Genomic DNA, 17,108 nt, shown 5'->3' on the forward strand with positions numbered 1-17,108 from the left:
GAAAATGTTTTGAGAAAATTTTTTACCAAGGCTACATTTAGTTTAGTTAAATGAAGTAATATGAGATATTACATAAAAAAAAAAAAAGTTCACTATTGGAATATATTTCAAAATAAATAGATTTCTGTGGCGCCACGCTAAATTTTCAGCAGCATTACTCTTCAGTGAACCGCAGAAATCATTTGATATGATTTGGTGCAAAAACGGTTTTGATTATTATCACATGTTAAAACAGCTGCTTAATATTAATATTTTTTGTGCAAAATATTATTTTGATCAATAGAAAACATCCTTACTGAATAAAATAATTAATTTCTTGTGAATAAATAAATGGATACATAGACTCCAAAATTGTTCAAGACAAATCTTTAATTGTTTTCGGAAGGCATGCTGCTACTCCTATTTTTTTTACAGCATATATGTACACAGTATGCAAGTTATTTTTGTACAGCATGTATGGAATATGATTAGTTGAGTATGGTTTCATTTCCTGTATGACAAATGCAAACTTAAATTAATCAGACTGCCAGTACGTTTTAGATCTTGGCTCTTTTGTTGAGAATTTTATTAAAATAGAAAATAATTATTTTTGTCTCCAAGAATATTACTAACACTACTGAGAGCATTAAATAGGATTCAATGAGGTTAAGTGACAATGACATATGATATCCTCCAGTTAAACGTTTATTGCAGTGTAATGTGCTCTATTTCACATACTATTGTAAAATAACAGCTTGTACATCATAATGCACACTACACAGAATGCGATATGCTAGAACCCCATTCTGAACACACTCCTCAAGTGGCAGTAACAGCGATAAACTGTTATCAGTTTTATTGAAGCTTTGATCCTTTTCTTTGGAAGTGAATATTGGATCAAAAGTTTCATTCCTTTGCGATCACCAGAAAATGAAGCATGCGTCTTCAACATGGAACTGATCTAATGCAAATTGTTCTTTTTTACTATTTAAAATTCCCTCCTGCCCCCAAACACACATCCATGAACCCACATCCATGGTTTCATCAATAGCTCCAGATTTAAGTGCATCCATGGTGTTCTTTCAACCACGATCAATACTTGACCTTACAAATATTTTTGACATGTGTCTATACATTTTCTTGGGCTTGGTGAGACCCTGGGGGTTTGATATCCATAAGCCGAGTCTGTATCACTCTAGCATTTCATTATGTCCTCAAAGACCCGTCACATTCTTTTGTCCTGAGCTGGTCGCTGCGTTTTAGCTGTGCACGTCATTGGCTTTCTTCGCTTCTCTTGTGTTTGTGTACACGTCCAGCGGTAGATAAGTAAAAGTACCAAATTCAACATTGAAGAGACGGAGAGACGAGTGATGATTAAAGACCCTCAGGTCTGCAGTTTTAGACCACTGAGCAGAACGTCCCGCTTGTCTCCATCTGCCTTGATCCCGAGAGTCTAAATCTACACTCATCATGTTGCTGACACGCCATCGGTTACCCTCTCCTTTAATGGCCTTCAGCTCTCATTTGACCAGTAGGAACTGGAGACTGAGGAATAAGCTGCTGCCAAATCAGTCAAAGACGGATTCTTATGAACATCCACTGAAAGCACATCACGCAAGGCTAATCGCTCATGACTGAGAGTGATGGATGCTGGGGAACTATGGGGAGGAAGGCCAGTCAGTCTAATTGTGCTTGAGGTGTTCGTTCTTGTTCATTGTCAATGCAGGACATCGCTGCTTAACTCTGATGCTTAATGGAGGGCTGCTGAAGTTAGACCCCACTGTTCATATATGAAGGAGGGATGCTTAGCTTGATTGTTGTTTAGATGTTGAACACAGAGAGAAACGCTGAGGGCTGAAATAGACTAGATAAAGACTGCAAAAATGTTTTTTATTTAGTATAACTCTGTGTCTCAGTACAAGTTTACTTTTGCACATGTCCTAAGATATAATGTTTTTATAATGAAAGGTTTACTTTAGTTTGAACTTTTTTTTTTTTGTTGTTTAAATGAGGTGGAAAATAAACATGTTTTTCCTTTTATTTTTTGTTCAACACATCTTTGAGTTTTTACTAAAATATCTTCAATATCTGAATTTTCCCAGACATTTTTTTCTTACCTTTATATTAGCTAATATTTGTGTCAGTAACACTTTAAAATAGTTAACACTTGTTAACTATTAACTATGACGTTTCCCTAAATAAATTTGTAATTAATATCGCTTATTAATAGGCTAGTAAGGTGGTTGTTAGGTTTAGGTATCGGGTAGGATTTGGGATGTAGAATAAGATCATGTAGAATAAGGCATTATTAATATGTGCTTATTTAGCACTAATAAATGGCTAATATTCTAGTAATAAGCATACTGAAATACAGCGTAAGTTTTACCTCATGCAAAAGTCTAGCCATTTAAAACTGAGTCCGTTTACATGCAGACACCTTATAGGTGCGTTATCAAAAGAAGTCAGTTTAATTCTAAGTTATGTAAAACTAAATGAAAAGACACATGACCACATCTACAACATGAGTTTATAGGAGAAAATAATCTAAATCTAGTTTTTGGTGTTTATAAAAACAAACAAACCATAAAGTTAAAGTATTTATTTATTTTTTTTGGGATAGGCAAAGTATTTTTACATTTAAAATGCCCCACTTCACCTTTTAATGTTGACCTAAGCTTCTTAATAAAGGTGTTTTATAGGTGCCAGTCAGGCTTTGAATGTGATTTTATTTATAGCGGTTACTGTAAATAGTTGTTCTCATTCTGTTTCATTGTCAGTCTTATTGTGACTCATTTGTTCAGGGTGTCAGTGCTCCGTATTGAAGAGCTTTGATTAGACTGGGCTTGCAGCAGAGATCCACACACCGTCTGACAGAGACGAGCCCCACAGGAAGGCCCTTTCGACCGCCAGCGGAGATCCTTACAGTTCTGTCTCTGTCTGTTTCTTTTTTCCTTTCCTCTCTTACTCTCGCTGTCTGCTTTTTTTCTGTGTGATGATGAGAAAAACTCAGGATGACGGTTTCATAAATCCATAGCCATGGTTCAGTTCCTTTTTGGGTGATTGCCATCTGAATTTAGTTCCTGCTTGAGGAAGAACTTTATTCTTATTACAGGAGAATGAAAAGAAAGGAAATAATCTTATAATACAGGAAGTCATATAGGAACAAAAGAGTATAGAGCACGGGTTCGTACAAAGAGTCTGCTGGTGGATGTTGTAATTACACTATCCGATTCTTCAAACAATATATTTCTGCTTTGACGGTCCTTTTGAAATATTGTGTAATATGATGAAATGTGTATTTTTAAACATATATATTTTGTTATGTTTTATCGTCAATGACTATATTCACAGCATAGCATCGCCCGCTGACAGGCTATAATATTTTAAATGAAATAATATAATATATAAATCAATAAAATGTATATATTATATACATATGTTGTGTTGCTTATATTTTTTAACTGTAATTTATTCCTGTGAATACAAAGCTGAATTTTCATCATTACTCAAGTTCACGCACGATCCTTTAGAAATCATGCTAATTTGAATATTATTATCAGTGTTAAAACAGTTTTTCTGCTTTTATATTTTTTGTTGAAACCGTGATCCTTTTTTCAAGATTCGTTGATCAAAAGAAAGTGCAGCATGCATATGAATTTTTTTTTTAACCACTTTGGTTTCGTTTAATTGCATCCTTGCTGACTGAAAACAGTAATTTAATGATAAATAAACTTACAGTCCATAGACTGCGGCATTGTAGTGTACTGTGTACAAATGAATTCAAATTTCTTTTTAATAAATATTGGCTGTTGCATTTTTATATCGGTTTGTCCTTAATATAGACCATTACACAGATCATGTATCAGAGCAGAGTCCAGCAGTTAACACAATGTCCTCTCTTTCAGTTTACACTGCTCTTTATTAAACCTGTTTATCTGTATTCATGCACATGAGCCGTTATATTAGGCTTCTTCTACTGGATTATGAAGTCATGCTCCTCTGTTGGGCTGGTTGTTAGATGTAATTGACTGAATGGAGAGGAGCAGCACACGGGCTGTCTCTCTGAACAGCTGGAGGTCTTCAAGAGGACTGTGTGTTCTTATAGTCGCATTGAAAGCCAGGCCCAGAGGCGGCCTTGGGGCTTTCGTCCCTCTATATTCTGTGCTTTAGTAGGCAGTATGAGAGTGAATGAGGGCTTGTGTGAATATTCAGGTTTGAATGAAGACCCAGAGATGGCCCCCTGCTGTACTAAGGAACGTGATTTTTCCTTATTAGTTTAATCATTTATGACCATATTGATAATTTGGTCATCTTTAAGTTTTTTGATTAAGGTACCTTTACTAACATTACATTCACTACATCTGATATCATTTATCTTGTCAAATGAATGGAAAGTAAATTATTTAAAATAATATTCAATGCAAATGTAATAATATTTCAGGCATAATCATATATTTTTTTACAGTATAAACAGATATTGTATTGTATTCTAAAAAAATTGGAATAAAATTATTAGTTAAAATGTAACAAGTTGGGTTAAAAAGGTTACAAAAAAAATAATATTGTAATCGTATTATTGATTGTAACATACTGTAAATACTGGCTGTTATTTTTACATTATATGTAGAATTATTAGTCATTGTTAGAAAAAATGTGGAATTTTTTTTCTCATTATAATAATGTTATTAAAATATAGCCATATTATTTTTCTAGATTGTATACATATATAATATCTTAGTAGACGTAGTAAAACATTTTAATATTTTGTTAGACTATATTGATTAAAAAAACTTAAATTTGAGATGGTGTAGTTACAATATTAATTATTATTTTTAATAATACATTTCAACTTACTTTTTTCTTCATACATTTTGTGTTTTGTATCTGGTTATGAAATGAAGGCATAAAACATGAATGAAATTTATCTTTATATTATTTATTTTGCCAATCAAAGGGAATTTACTATTAAAATAAGAAAGAAATGTTGTGTCATCAATACTTTAAAAATGTAATATTTTGATTTAATAGCGACCTAGTAGTAGCAGTATGTACATTCCTCTGGACAATAATAATACATTTCTTCCGCAGTGTCTTCCAGTTTTATTTTGACGGGTTGCCATGAAAACCTTCACAGTTTTGATGTTCCTTTTTCGTAGGGTCAAACTGCGTGTCTCCACCATTCTTTCATTCATACGGAATATGGTTGCGTAATTTGAATTAATGCCAATCTGATCATGTAAATCAATGGAAAATGAATAGAAATTAAGATTCTGTGTAAAGAAATGTCAAGTAAACATAAAAATCTCAGTGATTCTTGCACATGACTGCCTCTCTGAGTTTTGTCGTCAACCAGAAGCTTCAAAAAATTTGGTGGAGGCGGCCACTTCATAATTCTCCTATGCAGGAAAAACCTTGAATATATATAAAACCCCTTTATATATATATATATATATATATATATATATATATATCTATATATATATATATATATATATATATATATATATATATATATATATATATATATATCTATATCTCAAATCTTTGTTTAAAAAAAAAAGTTTTTCAGATTTAGTGGGGGAAATATATTTAAGAATATATGTCATCTAGACAGTTTGAAAACTCCCTACCTGGCAACCACTCCAAAAACCTTAGCAACCACGCAGCAACAAAAAACCGACTGTATAATGCAAATGTTGGGTATTTTTATCTCAAATATGCAGTTGCAATATCACCGGTGAGTCATCTGGGGTCTTGTGTGCTGAGAGCTGTTGCCCACATGCACGGTTAAAGGCATTTTAAACTATTGATGGGAGGCAACAGGTCTGAAAATGTATGCGGTGCGCTTGAGGGAGGCAGCAGACTGGAATTTACAAAGCGTCATGTCAGAGCCTCTGACACCCAGACAGCCGCTGTTTGCTGTGCCGAAAAAGAACAAAATATTCCCTTAAACCTTCTTGAAACGCTGTCAGCTTTTTTTCCTCCCTCACTCTCGCAGGGTGCTTGACGTGCCCCTGCTCCATTGAAGTGTGAATAAGTGAGATGTAAACTGTGTTTAACTCGGGGTTCAGAGTCGGCTTCGGCTTCTGAGCCGCAGGAATGTAACTTATAAGACAACAAACTCTCGTGTCCGGCAACTGAAGAGGAGACAATTATGAAAAATGTCACAACACCTTCGATGCCCATAATATGATGTATTGCTTGGAGACAGAATATATCGAGTGAGGAATATCTCATTTCAACTGAGCAGCCATTCTAGCCAGTTAGACCATTAGTTCTCCAAATGTACAAGAACTAATTAATACATCTAAATAATTTAAAAGAACTGTTAAGGTAGTTTATTAAGTTAGAATTAGGGATGTGCTAGTAATATGCATGCTAATAAGCAACTAGTTAATAGTGAGAATCGGTGCCTATGTTAAAGTGCTGTCTAAATATATATTGTAATGGTGTTTTATTTTGCGTGTTTGTGTTTCAGGTACCCCTCTGCTGGTACGAAGCAGTAGTGATTCTGCTCTTGGACCTCCTCAGATGGAAGATCTGAATGGCAGAGCCATGGTAAAACTGCACGCTCTTATCTATCTCGAAGCTGACCTCAGGGCATCACATAACAATATACCAGCCAAAAACTCTTATTATACATCACTCGTATGTCTAATGTTCAGTCAATGTCAATAGACTGCTGAAAATGTCTAGCACAAACAAGCGGAATCCAGCTCATATAACGGTTAAAAGCACTTCGCTACCTATTGATCTTATAAGATAAGTTTTCACGCTGGTTTTTGCCATCCGCCCATCATGACTACATTAATAACACGGATCTTACTGGAACCAAACTAAGTCGTTTTTTTTTCAGCATTGTATTCATTATTCATTTGGAAAATGCCTTTATCAGCGTGATTTTGTAAAATATGTTATACCTGGATTCGCACTGAACCCGTATAATGTTGAGTTACGATGCAACTTAAGTGTGTTTGTATACATGTTTTCGGTTTGCTTTTCAAATGCGTTTCCAGACACGCATCACCTTTAGAATAATATTCAGCTGAAAACATACTTAAGCTGAGGGTTCTCGGTGCATTGTAGCTCATTCTTAATGAGAGAGGCTTTTTTGTGGTTGTTTTGCAGAAGGTCTTTGTCTCAAGGTTTCCATTAAGGCTTCCAGACTGAAACCAGCAGCGAGACATTGATTCACTATTTTGTGTTCTTTAACAAGCGTCCCTTTTCTTTTGTTGCATTTTCATTCATTTGCTCATTTTTTCCCCCTTCTCCTTCAATAAAATGCTCATCTAGAATAGCCCCGATGTTCTGATGAAATGGCATACGAGCAGAGCTGTATCGCCGCGGTGTGTTGAATGCATTTATGGAGCTTTGTGGAGTTAGTGAAGTATAGCCATTTGTTTCTCTCTTACGTGCTCTCTCTCCCCCCTGGTCTGCTTAATGGACTGTCTCGCTCTCCCCCCGCCTGCTTAATGGACTGGCTCAGAATAGATGGAGTTTTTTATGATTACCACTCTGCTCATTCAGAGCCTTTTATTGGAGCATCGTGGATGGTTTTAATGCACTTCACCTCTCTTTCTTTCACTCTTCTCTCTCTGTCCTCGTTCTCGCTCTGAATTTCATTTTTTGTGGCTTTTTATTTTGCTTCTTTTTGCTTGAGTCTGTTCCCGCCTCTCTCGCAGTGTACTTCACCACAGGCTTACAACCAGTTTTATGTGGGTTTTGTGTGTGTTTTGAAAAGAACGTCCTGCTGTTTGGCTTTGCTATGTATTTGCTTTGTCTTCTAGCGCACTTTTGTCAGATTTAAGGCCTACTCGCACCGAGTATTGGAACAGTGTTGCACAAAACGGAGACAATTTTCACTCGGAGGCTATGAGTGTCCTGGCCGGTATAGTTCAGGCCTATAGTTTGTACTATTTGATCGAAAATTATATTTTGTGTGTCTTTTTGAGAAACGTTTAGTTGCAGCCAAATACAATGAACAAAGCAATAGCAGGCTACATAAAAATCGGACTCGACTAAGAGCTGATGTGCAAACTAGACAATTCCGGATCATTTGAGGTTTTTTTTGACTCTCATTTGACCACTGAACAAAATAACAAGCTATTTATAAATGAATGATTCAATGAATCACTCAAGGTTTACTTCCTTCGTTACTGGTTGAATCAGCATTTTAAAATAAATCTCTCTAATGAATGATTCAAAGATATATGCATTTTAAATATTAATAATTTTTTCCTCCAAAAACGTTTTTACTTCAGTTTTTTACTTTTTATTTATTTATTTTTTGTTGTTGGTTTGTTTAATTTAATTTAACTTCAAGAATCCAATACCAAGATTGGTGGTTTTAGTATTAACATTTATGTTTGTTTATGATTTACTACATCTTTTTTTAAATATGCCTACTATTAAATAGGTTTTTGTAATTATTTGTTTATTAATCTTCATTAGAATTGTTTCATCGTTTTATGTTTTAATATTCATATATTTAGAATTTTTGCATCTTGTAATCTTTTTCTAGTTATCACACCATCTTTTTCTAGTTTTCGACACTCTGGAATATTTATATTTATCGATAGACATTGTTTTCTGTGTTCTGTTCTTTCTTTGAGGGTTATACTAGAGGTTTTCGTACACAGTTAAACATTTTTAATAATAATAATAATGGAAAAATGTATTTGAAATTTTGCAGAAGGAGCTTAAAATATTTAACATCTCGCCATTCTAAACTTTCCCACTGCAAATAGGCCTTTCCATGTAGTAGTGTCTGAGTGACTGATACAAGTGGCCTGCAGCATGCTGGAAATTAATTAGCATTTTCTCTGTTACTCTGAGTGGTCTTTGGTCCGGTGTGTGATTTATTGAGGGTTGTGTGTTCTCTATGCCTGTTATAAGCTGAGATCAGAGCAGAGGCATTCCTTCGGTATCAAGTGGCATGGAGGGGATTTTGGATAATTTATATGTCTGAAGAGAAACGTTTCTTTTGTGTGCGCACCCTCGGACAGACAGGAAACCTGCGGCACGACACCAAACTTCAACACAACCTGACAGATAAAGCCTCAGAACCAAGATGGATGAGGTTATCCCTTTGCTCCGGGGTCGGAAGACCCCAAGCGTCCTACACCCCCAGCTGTCCCTGAAGGGTTAAGGGAACTCCCTGTCTTTCCGGGTGACAGGAATGTGAAGCGGACAGCGGAACCTCAAGAGTATAATGTGCTCACACACTTTTATCAGTGTTCCAGAACGCTCCCCAAACATTCTCAAACGGAGACTTGTGCAACCCGATTCCTGCGCTTCACCTCGGTCTCTGTCCACAGGACCTTTGCCGTCTTCCCTTTGTTAGTTTGGCCTTCTTCCTTAGATATTCATTACACATTAAAGCATTTTTCTTGTTTGCCCTCACACCTGCGGCCGTCCCCTTTTCCTCTTCTCCTATGCTGCTCCGTGCTTCCTTCATCTCTCCCTTCATCGCCTGTATATCATTTAGCAGTCTGGCTGACTTCTGTGTTTTCATTGTATTTAAGAAGCTTTATTTCCTGCAGGGCTTACAGCACCTGTGGCACGTCAGAGATATAGGTTCTCTGCTCTCTTTCTGTCAAACAAACACACAAACTCGCAGACGTATCTCTTTCTCAGATGCACACACATAGATAATAGGTTGTGCAGTGGAATATGGAAAAAGTATTTGGGCCAGATGGTGGGTTGCTGCCTTTACAGTTTTGCCTTGTTTGCACTTGTTGTGAATGTGGTGAAGAGGGTTTTTTTGCATCGCTAGGCTTTTGACTAATAACATAAAGGTCCACATTGCAGCTAAAATCAACTAGGAGAAATCTGCCTATTTAGACAGGAAGAATTATCTGACATGAGTGGGTTTTTTTGGATTGTAAATCATAAATGTGATTACAGAAATGAAGTACAGATGAAATTTCGTATAGGTATTATTAAAAACATGTCTGTACACGAGTGCATTGTGCTAAATTATTAATTTGAATGTAAATACATAGTAGTTAAGGCCACCTAATAATATAAAAAGGGGGACCCAAAAAAATTATATAAAATATATATTTTTTTATGTTACAAAAGTCACAAAACTATCATTTGACAAAGACTGGATTAATGGCTCCTAAAAATTCAGATTTGCCATCAATAAATTACATTTTTAAAATATCTAAATAGAAAACAGTTGGGTAACATCATTAAAAAAAAAATTTAACTGTAGAGATATTAAATATTATTATGTTTTTAAGTAAATACAGCATTGGTGGGCATAGGAGAAAACAACGACAGGTGACTAGTTGATCATCAGTACTGTGTATTGGGTCTTATTCAACACAACACACATTTTTGTGTGGTAAATGCATTCTTATGTAAATTGTCTGGGAAGCTGAACAATTGCTTTGCACTTCTGAGAGCTCATGTTTCATGTTTCAAATTGTGGTTTGTTTCCTGTGGTTAGAGCACATTTAAACCAGTTTAATAACTTGAAAGTGTAATCTAATCTTGCAGAAAAAATGCCACTTGAATCCAATATAAAGATAATCTTGCCTTGTTTGCTTGTTCTTTTTATGTGACACACAAAACATTGAACATCTCTCAAAGATTTGCCACTGTTCACAACCTCTTAGGGTTTTTGTGTGCAGCGTGATCTTGTCCTCGAGGCTGTATTGAAGAGTATTTAGTCCAGAATAGTGCTGTGCACCTTCCCTCACTTGTGAGAAACAAACCATCTGGATTCATTTCGCACATTGTTATCTAAATCCACTTTAAAAATCATTCTTTTCAATTTGAAATCAGAACTCTAGAGGATGGAGGTAGCAGATAATATTTGTAACCGTGGAAACGGTCACTTGCGGATACATTTCTACAGGTATTAGTCACGAGAGAGAGAGAGATTCCTCAGGGATGTATTTGTCCTGTGTGTCCTAGTCTATTTTTATGCCCCCTGAAAGTCCCATAAGAACCAATTAGTTATGTGGATTTGTTTTTTTCTTTGCTGGTTGTTATGTTGGTGGTCCGAGTGTGAACCCAGGGACCTCACCCTGCAGTCCCACAGTGTTTCCAAGAGGGTCAGCTGGTAGCACACCCCTCTCATCCGGGAGCAGTGTGTTCACTTGTTAGTGTTCAGAAGTCCAGCAACAAAGACTACACTTTAAGTACAAAAAAAAAAAACTTCCGCAACGACAACTTTTAATGTTTCATTTTGTTTTTGTATTTCGTTTTTTGTTTTTTGTGGGAGACGTAAAGATGTGACTACTACCCAATTCTTAAAAAAAAAAAAAAAAAATTTTTTTTTTTTTTTTTGCTTTGTTTTATTTCGTTTTTTTGATACATGGAAGGGGGAGAAACTAAAGCTTAGATAACTGCTTATAAAATTGAAAGTTTGTTTTGATTTGGTGTTTTGTTAAAGCATACTTACTGGCCCGAACCCTTAGTTTAAGCCTGGAATGCAATTTGCTGTTTTTCCCGATTTTTCCCTCAATTTGCACATAGGAACAAATTTGACGCTAGTTGAGGAAAGTCAGAGCCAGTCTTCAGATTCAGATTCAGATTTTTTTTAGCTTCAGACTTTGATTCTATCCAGTTAGTGGATATCCGACATGTTTGATTTTTTTTTTCAGGACGATTTTAGTACACATTTGTTTTTCAATTGAACATTGAATTTTCAATTCTCTTAGCAACAAAGTGAACATTTCTGCATAAGTTTGTTGTGATCGGAACAACTTTAAAGATCCCCTAAAGTGCCTTGAAACACGCAGAGTTTTTCAATGTGGTGAAGTCATTTCAGCTGAAACGGGACGTGACATATCGAGCCTATCATTCTGAGGCTGTGTAGTTTTATAAGTGTTTAACATATGCCGACTCGCTCATATGATTCGCTCGGTGCGATTGCGTCTGTGGACCAGCAAGTTTTGCACGCTTATGTCTTCTAAATAGTGTTTTCCAGTCTTTAGCATTGATACGTGCATATGGCAGTTTTGCAAAAATAGCATGTGCTTATTAATTGACAGCGAAGACTGCAAAACTAGTTGTACATTTAGTGTTTTGTTGTGTTTTTTTGGCAGGCGGAGAAGTAAAGCTCAGAGGACAAAGCTTTTTAATTGCAAAACACCAAGGGCACTGCATAGTCAAACTCCTCACATCTCAGCTCTGTTTTCACTGTGTTAAACTTACATGAAGAAATACGGCAGTATTAGTTTCACTTTACTCTCAGCCGTGAAATTTAATGTGTGATGTCACTGCAATGGTAGTTAAAGGCCACAGGTGACATCCTGACCCCAGCTTACACAGAAAGACAGACTGTGTAATGCTTAAGACATAAATGTGGATAAAATACACATAAATCAGTGTAGAGGTTGAACGTATGACATTAATACATGTTATGAATTTGAAATTGGAGTAGCACATAGTTTAATAAAAAAATATTTTTATAGCCTACTAGAATATCTGGCAGTAATGCATATTTCGGTCCAGTGAAGTTAAATTGTTGACCGATGAGATTTTTTTTCTTTTTATATGAAGCTTGATGCAATATTCATTGCAAATGAATGAGGGAAATCTGGCTTAAATGATTACCCACGTTTGATATAAAATAAAAAAAAAAAGCACTATAATTCTATATTAAACTGTCAAGTTGTGACCGAACAATCTTTACTTCTACAGTTTGTTATTTTTGTTGACACATTACTGCTCTCATAGCGTAAAAACCCATCACACCGCTCATTTCTGCACCAGCGGTTCTGTGCTTGAGTGTGTGTTTTTGCGTCCCAGCATCCATCTGCATAAAGATGAGTACGTTTCCATGTGATTGTGAGACACCTTGTGACGTCACAGATTGACTTGTTCCTGATTAGCGCAGACTCACGCTGTCTTAGACTCCTGTCTGTAGTGTGAACTCTCGCACACTCTCTGCGCTTTCGCAGGCTTCTTTAAAATGACACTCAAAAGGGATACATGATCTCAAATTAAAACGGCTCTGCTTTTAATCCAACAGCCTCTCATTCACAAACCCCCAATTAACATCAATTTCTCTGTCTCGCTTTCTCCCTCTCTCCCTCTCCCTCTCTCTCTTTCAGCCCATTGGGTGTAATTAAACTGGCACTTTTCATTGATGAAGGCTTATGTACAGCTGGAGGAGATATGTGTTTGTGTGTGACAGAAAGAGAGCGAACCTGAACAAAGAAAAGCCAGGCAAAGAAACCTAGAAAATGTGGCAAGAGTAGTTTCTGGGATTTTTCACCCGCTGTTTTTGCCCATTGCCCGCTTGTAAAACATGCAGTAGCTACTGAATTTAATGTGTTCTTTTCCCCCTGCTATTACTTTCTGCTTTTAGTAGCTCGTACTTTTTTTGCTCTTCAGAAATCGCAGAGCTCAATATTCTGTTGCGTTCACAACTTGTTAGCAGTAGTTTATGTACTAAGTACTATGTTAGCAATAGTTTAATGTTTGGGTTTCATTGGCAGGGTAGCACTGAGTTGTTAAGTGAATAAGGTACAATGTTAATTTAGATAGGAAAAACTTCATTTAAAATAAAGTGTACTGGAATAGCATGGCATAACTGTTCAGTAAATCCAGTCTGTTTCTCTGAGTATCTGTCCACTCTTTATGCAATAGCTGATAATGTAGATTTAATGTATGACTGTTTAAATCAGCTATTGTCCATCCTAATCTCTTTAATCTCAATAAAATGCTTTTATAGGTATTGTCATGTTAGATCGTTTTTCTATTCAGTTGATATAGATGTGCATTAATGTAATTCAGCAATAAGCTTCTGAGGCAGATCTCTGTCAATGGCTAAATGAACTAAATGAAACTGTATTGCATGGCTATTGTATTCGGTCTCATTAGGCAAAACCTATGAATAAATTTGACTGCTGCTATTTTAATGGAAGTTTGAGAAGAAATCCTTGCCATGAAAAGCAATTCTATAAATATGTATCAGTGCTGTTAAATGATTAATCACAATAAATTGGAGCTGAAATGTGTGTATATGTGTGTAATAATATATATATATATATATCTATATCTATATATATATATATATATATATATATATATATATATATATATATATATATATATAGTATATATATATATATACAGTATATATATATATATATATATATATATATATATATATATATACATTTTATTATATTATTTATTATTTTAATTTTTATTTATTTTTAGTGCAATTTAAGTTAATATTTTGGAATTTAATTGTAATTTCTAAGGTATTTTCAGTTATTTTCTGAATTGCACACAATTCTAAAGCACTCTTGAATAGGTTTTAGAACAGCTTCTTTGTTTCTTTTTGACCTGCCATTCTTCTTCATGGTCTTTCACCCATCTCCACCTCTCTTTTTCTTCTTCTCTACTGAACCTGTCTGCTCTGCGTGTTCCTCCTCCTGGCTGCAGGAACATGCGGCGTGTCCGTAATAAGTGAGTGTGCCTGAGAAATGACAGGGTTAGAGCTCACTAATGCACTCAGAGTCGCACCCTTCTACACTGAAAACCACCAGAGAGGGAGGGAGATGGACAGAGAAAGAGAGGGTCCACACTACTCTATACCTGATTGAGGTAATAGGCCTTTGTAATTGTTCAGATTGTCACTTGCCCTTTTCGGCAGAAGTAAGTGGTTGAAAAAGGGAGAGAAACGGCCCTTGGGTTTGCCCTCGCCTCCCACTGAGGAGCACTGGCAGATATTTTAAACTTTTCAGAAAAATACTCTTCCCTCTCCAAAGACAAAAGAAGTGCTGAACTAACCCATTTGAAAGGATCTTAAAAGCCAAATTGGTGGGTGTCAGTGTTCCAGAATTTCCCGCAGACTCTATTTGAGCTTTCACAGGCCATTATTTTAAGTGATTTTGAGATGTAATTAGTTTGGTCGCAACAATTCTTTCGGATAATTATTGCCATTTAATTCAAGCATTTAGGTGGTCATCTTTAACTAATGGAAGTTTAATCACCACTAAATATCCAGTACATTACCCAGCTTGAATCCCACAGTTTTTTTTTTTTTTTTTTTTTGTCCATTCAAACTAACCAGTATCTTAAAAAAAATGGAGAGATTGCTAATCACTTCCAACAAATACTGTCAGCGTTTTTTGTTTTTGTGCATCCCTCATTATCAGCGATTTTCAAAACCAAGTCTGCGTTTTCACATCACCTGTAAGTTTTCTGGTCTTATGATCTGTCACATGCATGTTTATTTGTCTGTCTCTGTCATCATTAGAACAGTCGTCCTTTGGGAGGAACTCAGAGACTGCTAATTGCTCTGGGAGTATTTTTTCGTATCTTGAACCCTGTGGGTTTAATAGTCACCGAGAAGTGATACTTTAAATGTATCACTTGTTGGAGCTATGATGCCTCTCTTCCTGTGGGTGTGTGTGTGTGTGTGTGTGTGTTTGATGGTAAATAACACCACGCTTCCTGTGAGGAATTGGTTGTGTGTTGTTGACAGAGGTTCTTACCGTCTTCTGCTGTGGGAATAGACATGTGACCAGACAAATCTTGTAAACTTTGATCTTTGACTCTTCTTTCTTTAACTGGATAAGGTTTAAATTCTCTGCATTCTTTAAAGAGATTTGCTGCGATTGTTTACTCAACATTACTCTTAATCATTTTGTCAGTTGTTGCATTGATTCCCCGTATTTGTTTTATTCTGTTAAGCTTACAGGGCACATAACATGAAATGTTAATGTACTCAAAAAGTGGTAAATGCAGCTTATACACCATATTTCCAAGTATTTGAAATCAAATAATAGCTTAATGTGAGGAAAAGAGCAAAACTGTTATGCGTCAGTAAAGTGGCTGCAAAATACTGTGTTACTTCGATGGAACTTAAAAGGTTGGTTTATCAAAAAAGATATCTTATCTGTAACTCTACCTGTTTTTGATCAAAAGCCCATACAAGTTTTCTTCAAGAAAAAATGTTTTCCTTAGAAATTTCTTTCTACACATTAAATGTCCATTTTAACAAAACTTTAATGCATCATACAAATCAAGTAGTAAATATAATCAAGCTGGTCAAAGGGTCGTAAACATATTTTGAGCTGTTTACCGTTTTTATTATGCTCAGTGATCAGTGTTTATATATGAATAAGATGACTTAAATTAAACCACTTTGACCATGCATAGACTTTTAGGCAGTTTTCTGAACCTTTGCTGAACAATGTTTGAGCCGTTTTAACTAAAAGAAACTTGCACTTACTGATTTAATCAGCCCTGTCTGTTAAACCAGGCTTTAATATTTACCACATTCATATACTGTAATATTTAGATGGAACTCTACAAATAACTGGTTTGTCATTTATATATATATTAAATGCAGAATGTAATTATTGTAATGGCACACATTTGAAACTGTTCTGCTCATGGTCTGATAACCATCATCAGCTTGATTGCATTATGGGAGCAGATGGCTCCGTTTAGAAAACAGGTGTATGTGGTGTTTGGCTTGGTTAAAACGCTAAAACAAACGCCTGTATATATAGACAAGCAAACTGTCATAACCCTCTCAGCATGTGGTGCGTATCCCATCATACCCTCCAGTGTGTTTGCTTCCCCTCTTGGCTCTGTCAAGGCTGTCGACTTCTCTTTGTTCGGCACTGTTCCATTACTGCCAGCTCCATCCGTGTCATTCATTAGATGAGGGTCAGCGCGAGGAGATCAGGCAATACGAGCAAATAAAACCGGTGACATGCTCATCAGATCATCAGTCAGCCGCTAGATTAATGCTTTTGTTCTTTAATTAGCAACAGCATCAAACCGTGACTCAAACGGCACAAACTAATCATTAAAAATGAGAGGAGAATGAATCACAGGCACACTCTTGTTTTATTTATTTATTTATTTATTTTTGGGGGGCGTTTATGTGGCTTGTACGTGCCCATTAAAAAGATGTTTTGTGTGTGTGTTAACAAGGGAACAAGCCATCAGCTGTCACCGTTCGGTTAATTGTTTGCGGTGCCTTGTCTATGAAGGTAGGCGTTCTGACATAACTGCACATGCTGGTAATGTCAGCTTTCAGGAGGGTGATAGGATGAAGAGTTAACGCTTGTAGTCTTTTCTGGGTCGACACTTGAAGATGCTTTTACCATGCAAATGTTTAATTAGTTCCCTAACCTGTT

At 35.9% G+C, this 17,108-nt stretch overlaps 1 protein-coding gene across 5 annotated transcripts in view; it reads left to right on the plus strand.

Annotated features, from left to right (window-relative positions):
• Positions 1-17,108, plus strand: part of pard3bb (par-3 family cell polarity regulator beta b) — a 254,794-nt gene that overhangs the window by 59,509 nt on the left and 178,177 nt on the right. For all 5 annotated transcript variants that reach the window (XM_043249476.1, XM_043249475.1, XM_043249478.1 and 2 more), the window contains exon 5: positions 6,458-6,537. In XM_043249476.1, the coding sequence (XP_043105411.1) occupies positions 6,458-6,537 (80 nt within the window). The remainder of the gene's footprint in view (positions 1-6,457; positions 6,538-17,108) is intronic.

The sequence above is a fragment of the Puntigrus tetrazona genome, chromosome 9, assembly GCF_018831695.1.
Source record: "Puntigrus tetrazona isolate hp1 chromosome 9, ASM1883169v1, whole genome shotgun sequence".
In the NCBI taxonomy this organism is placed as follows: Eukaryota; Metazoa; Chordata; class Actinopteri; order Cypriniformes; family Cyprinidae; genus Puntigrus; species Puntigrus tetrazona.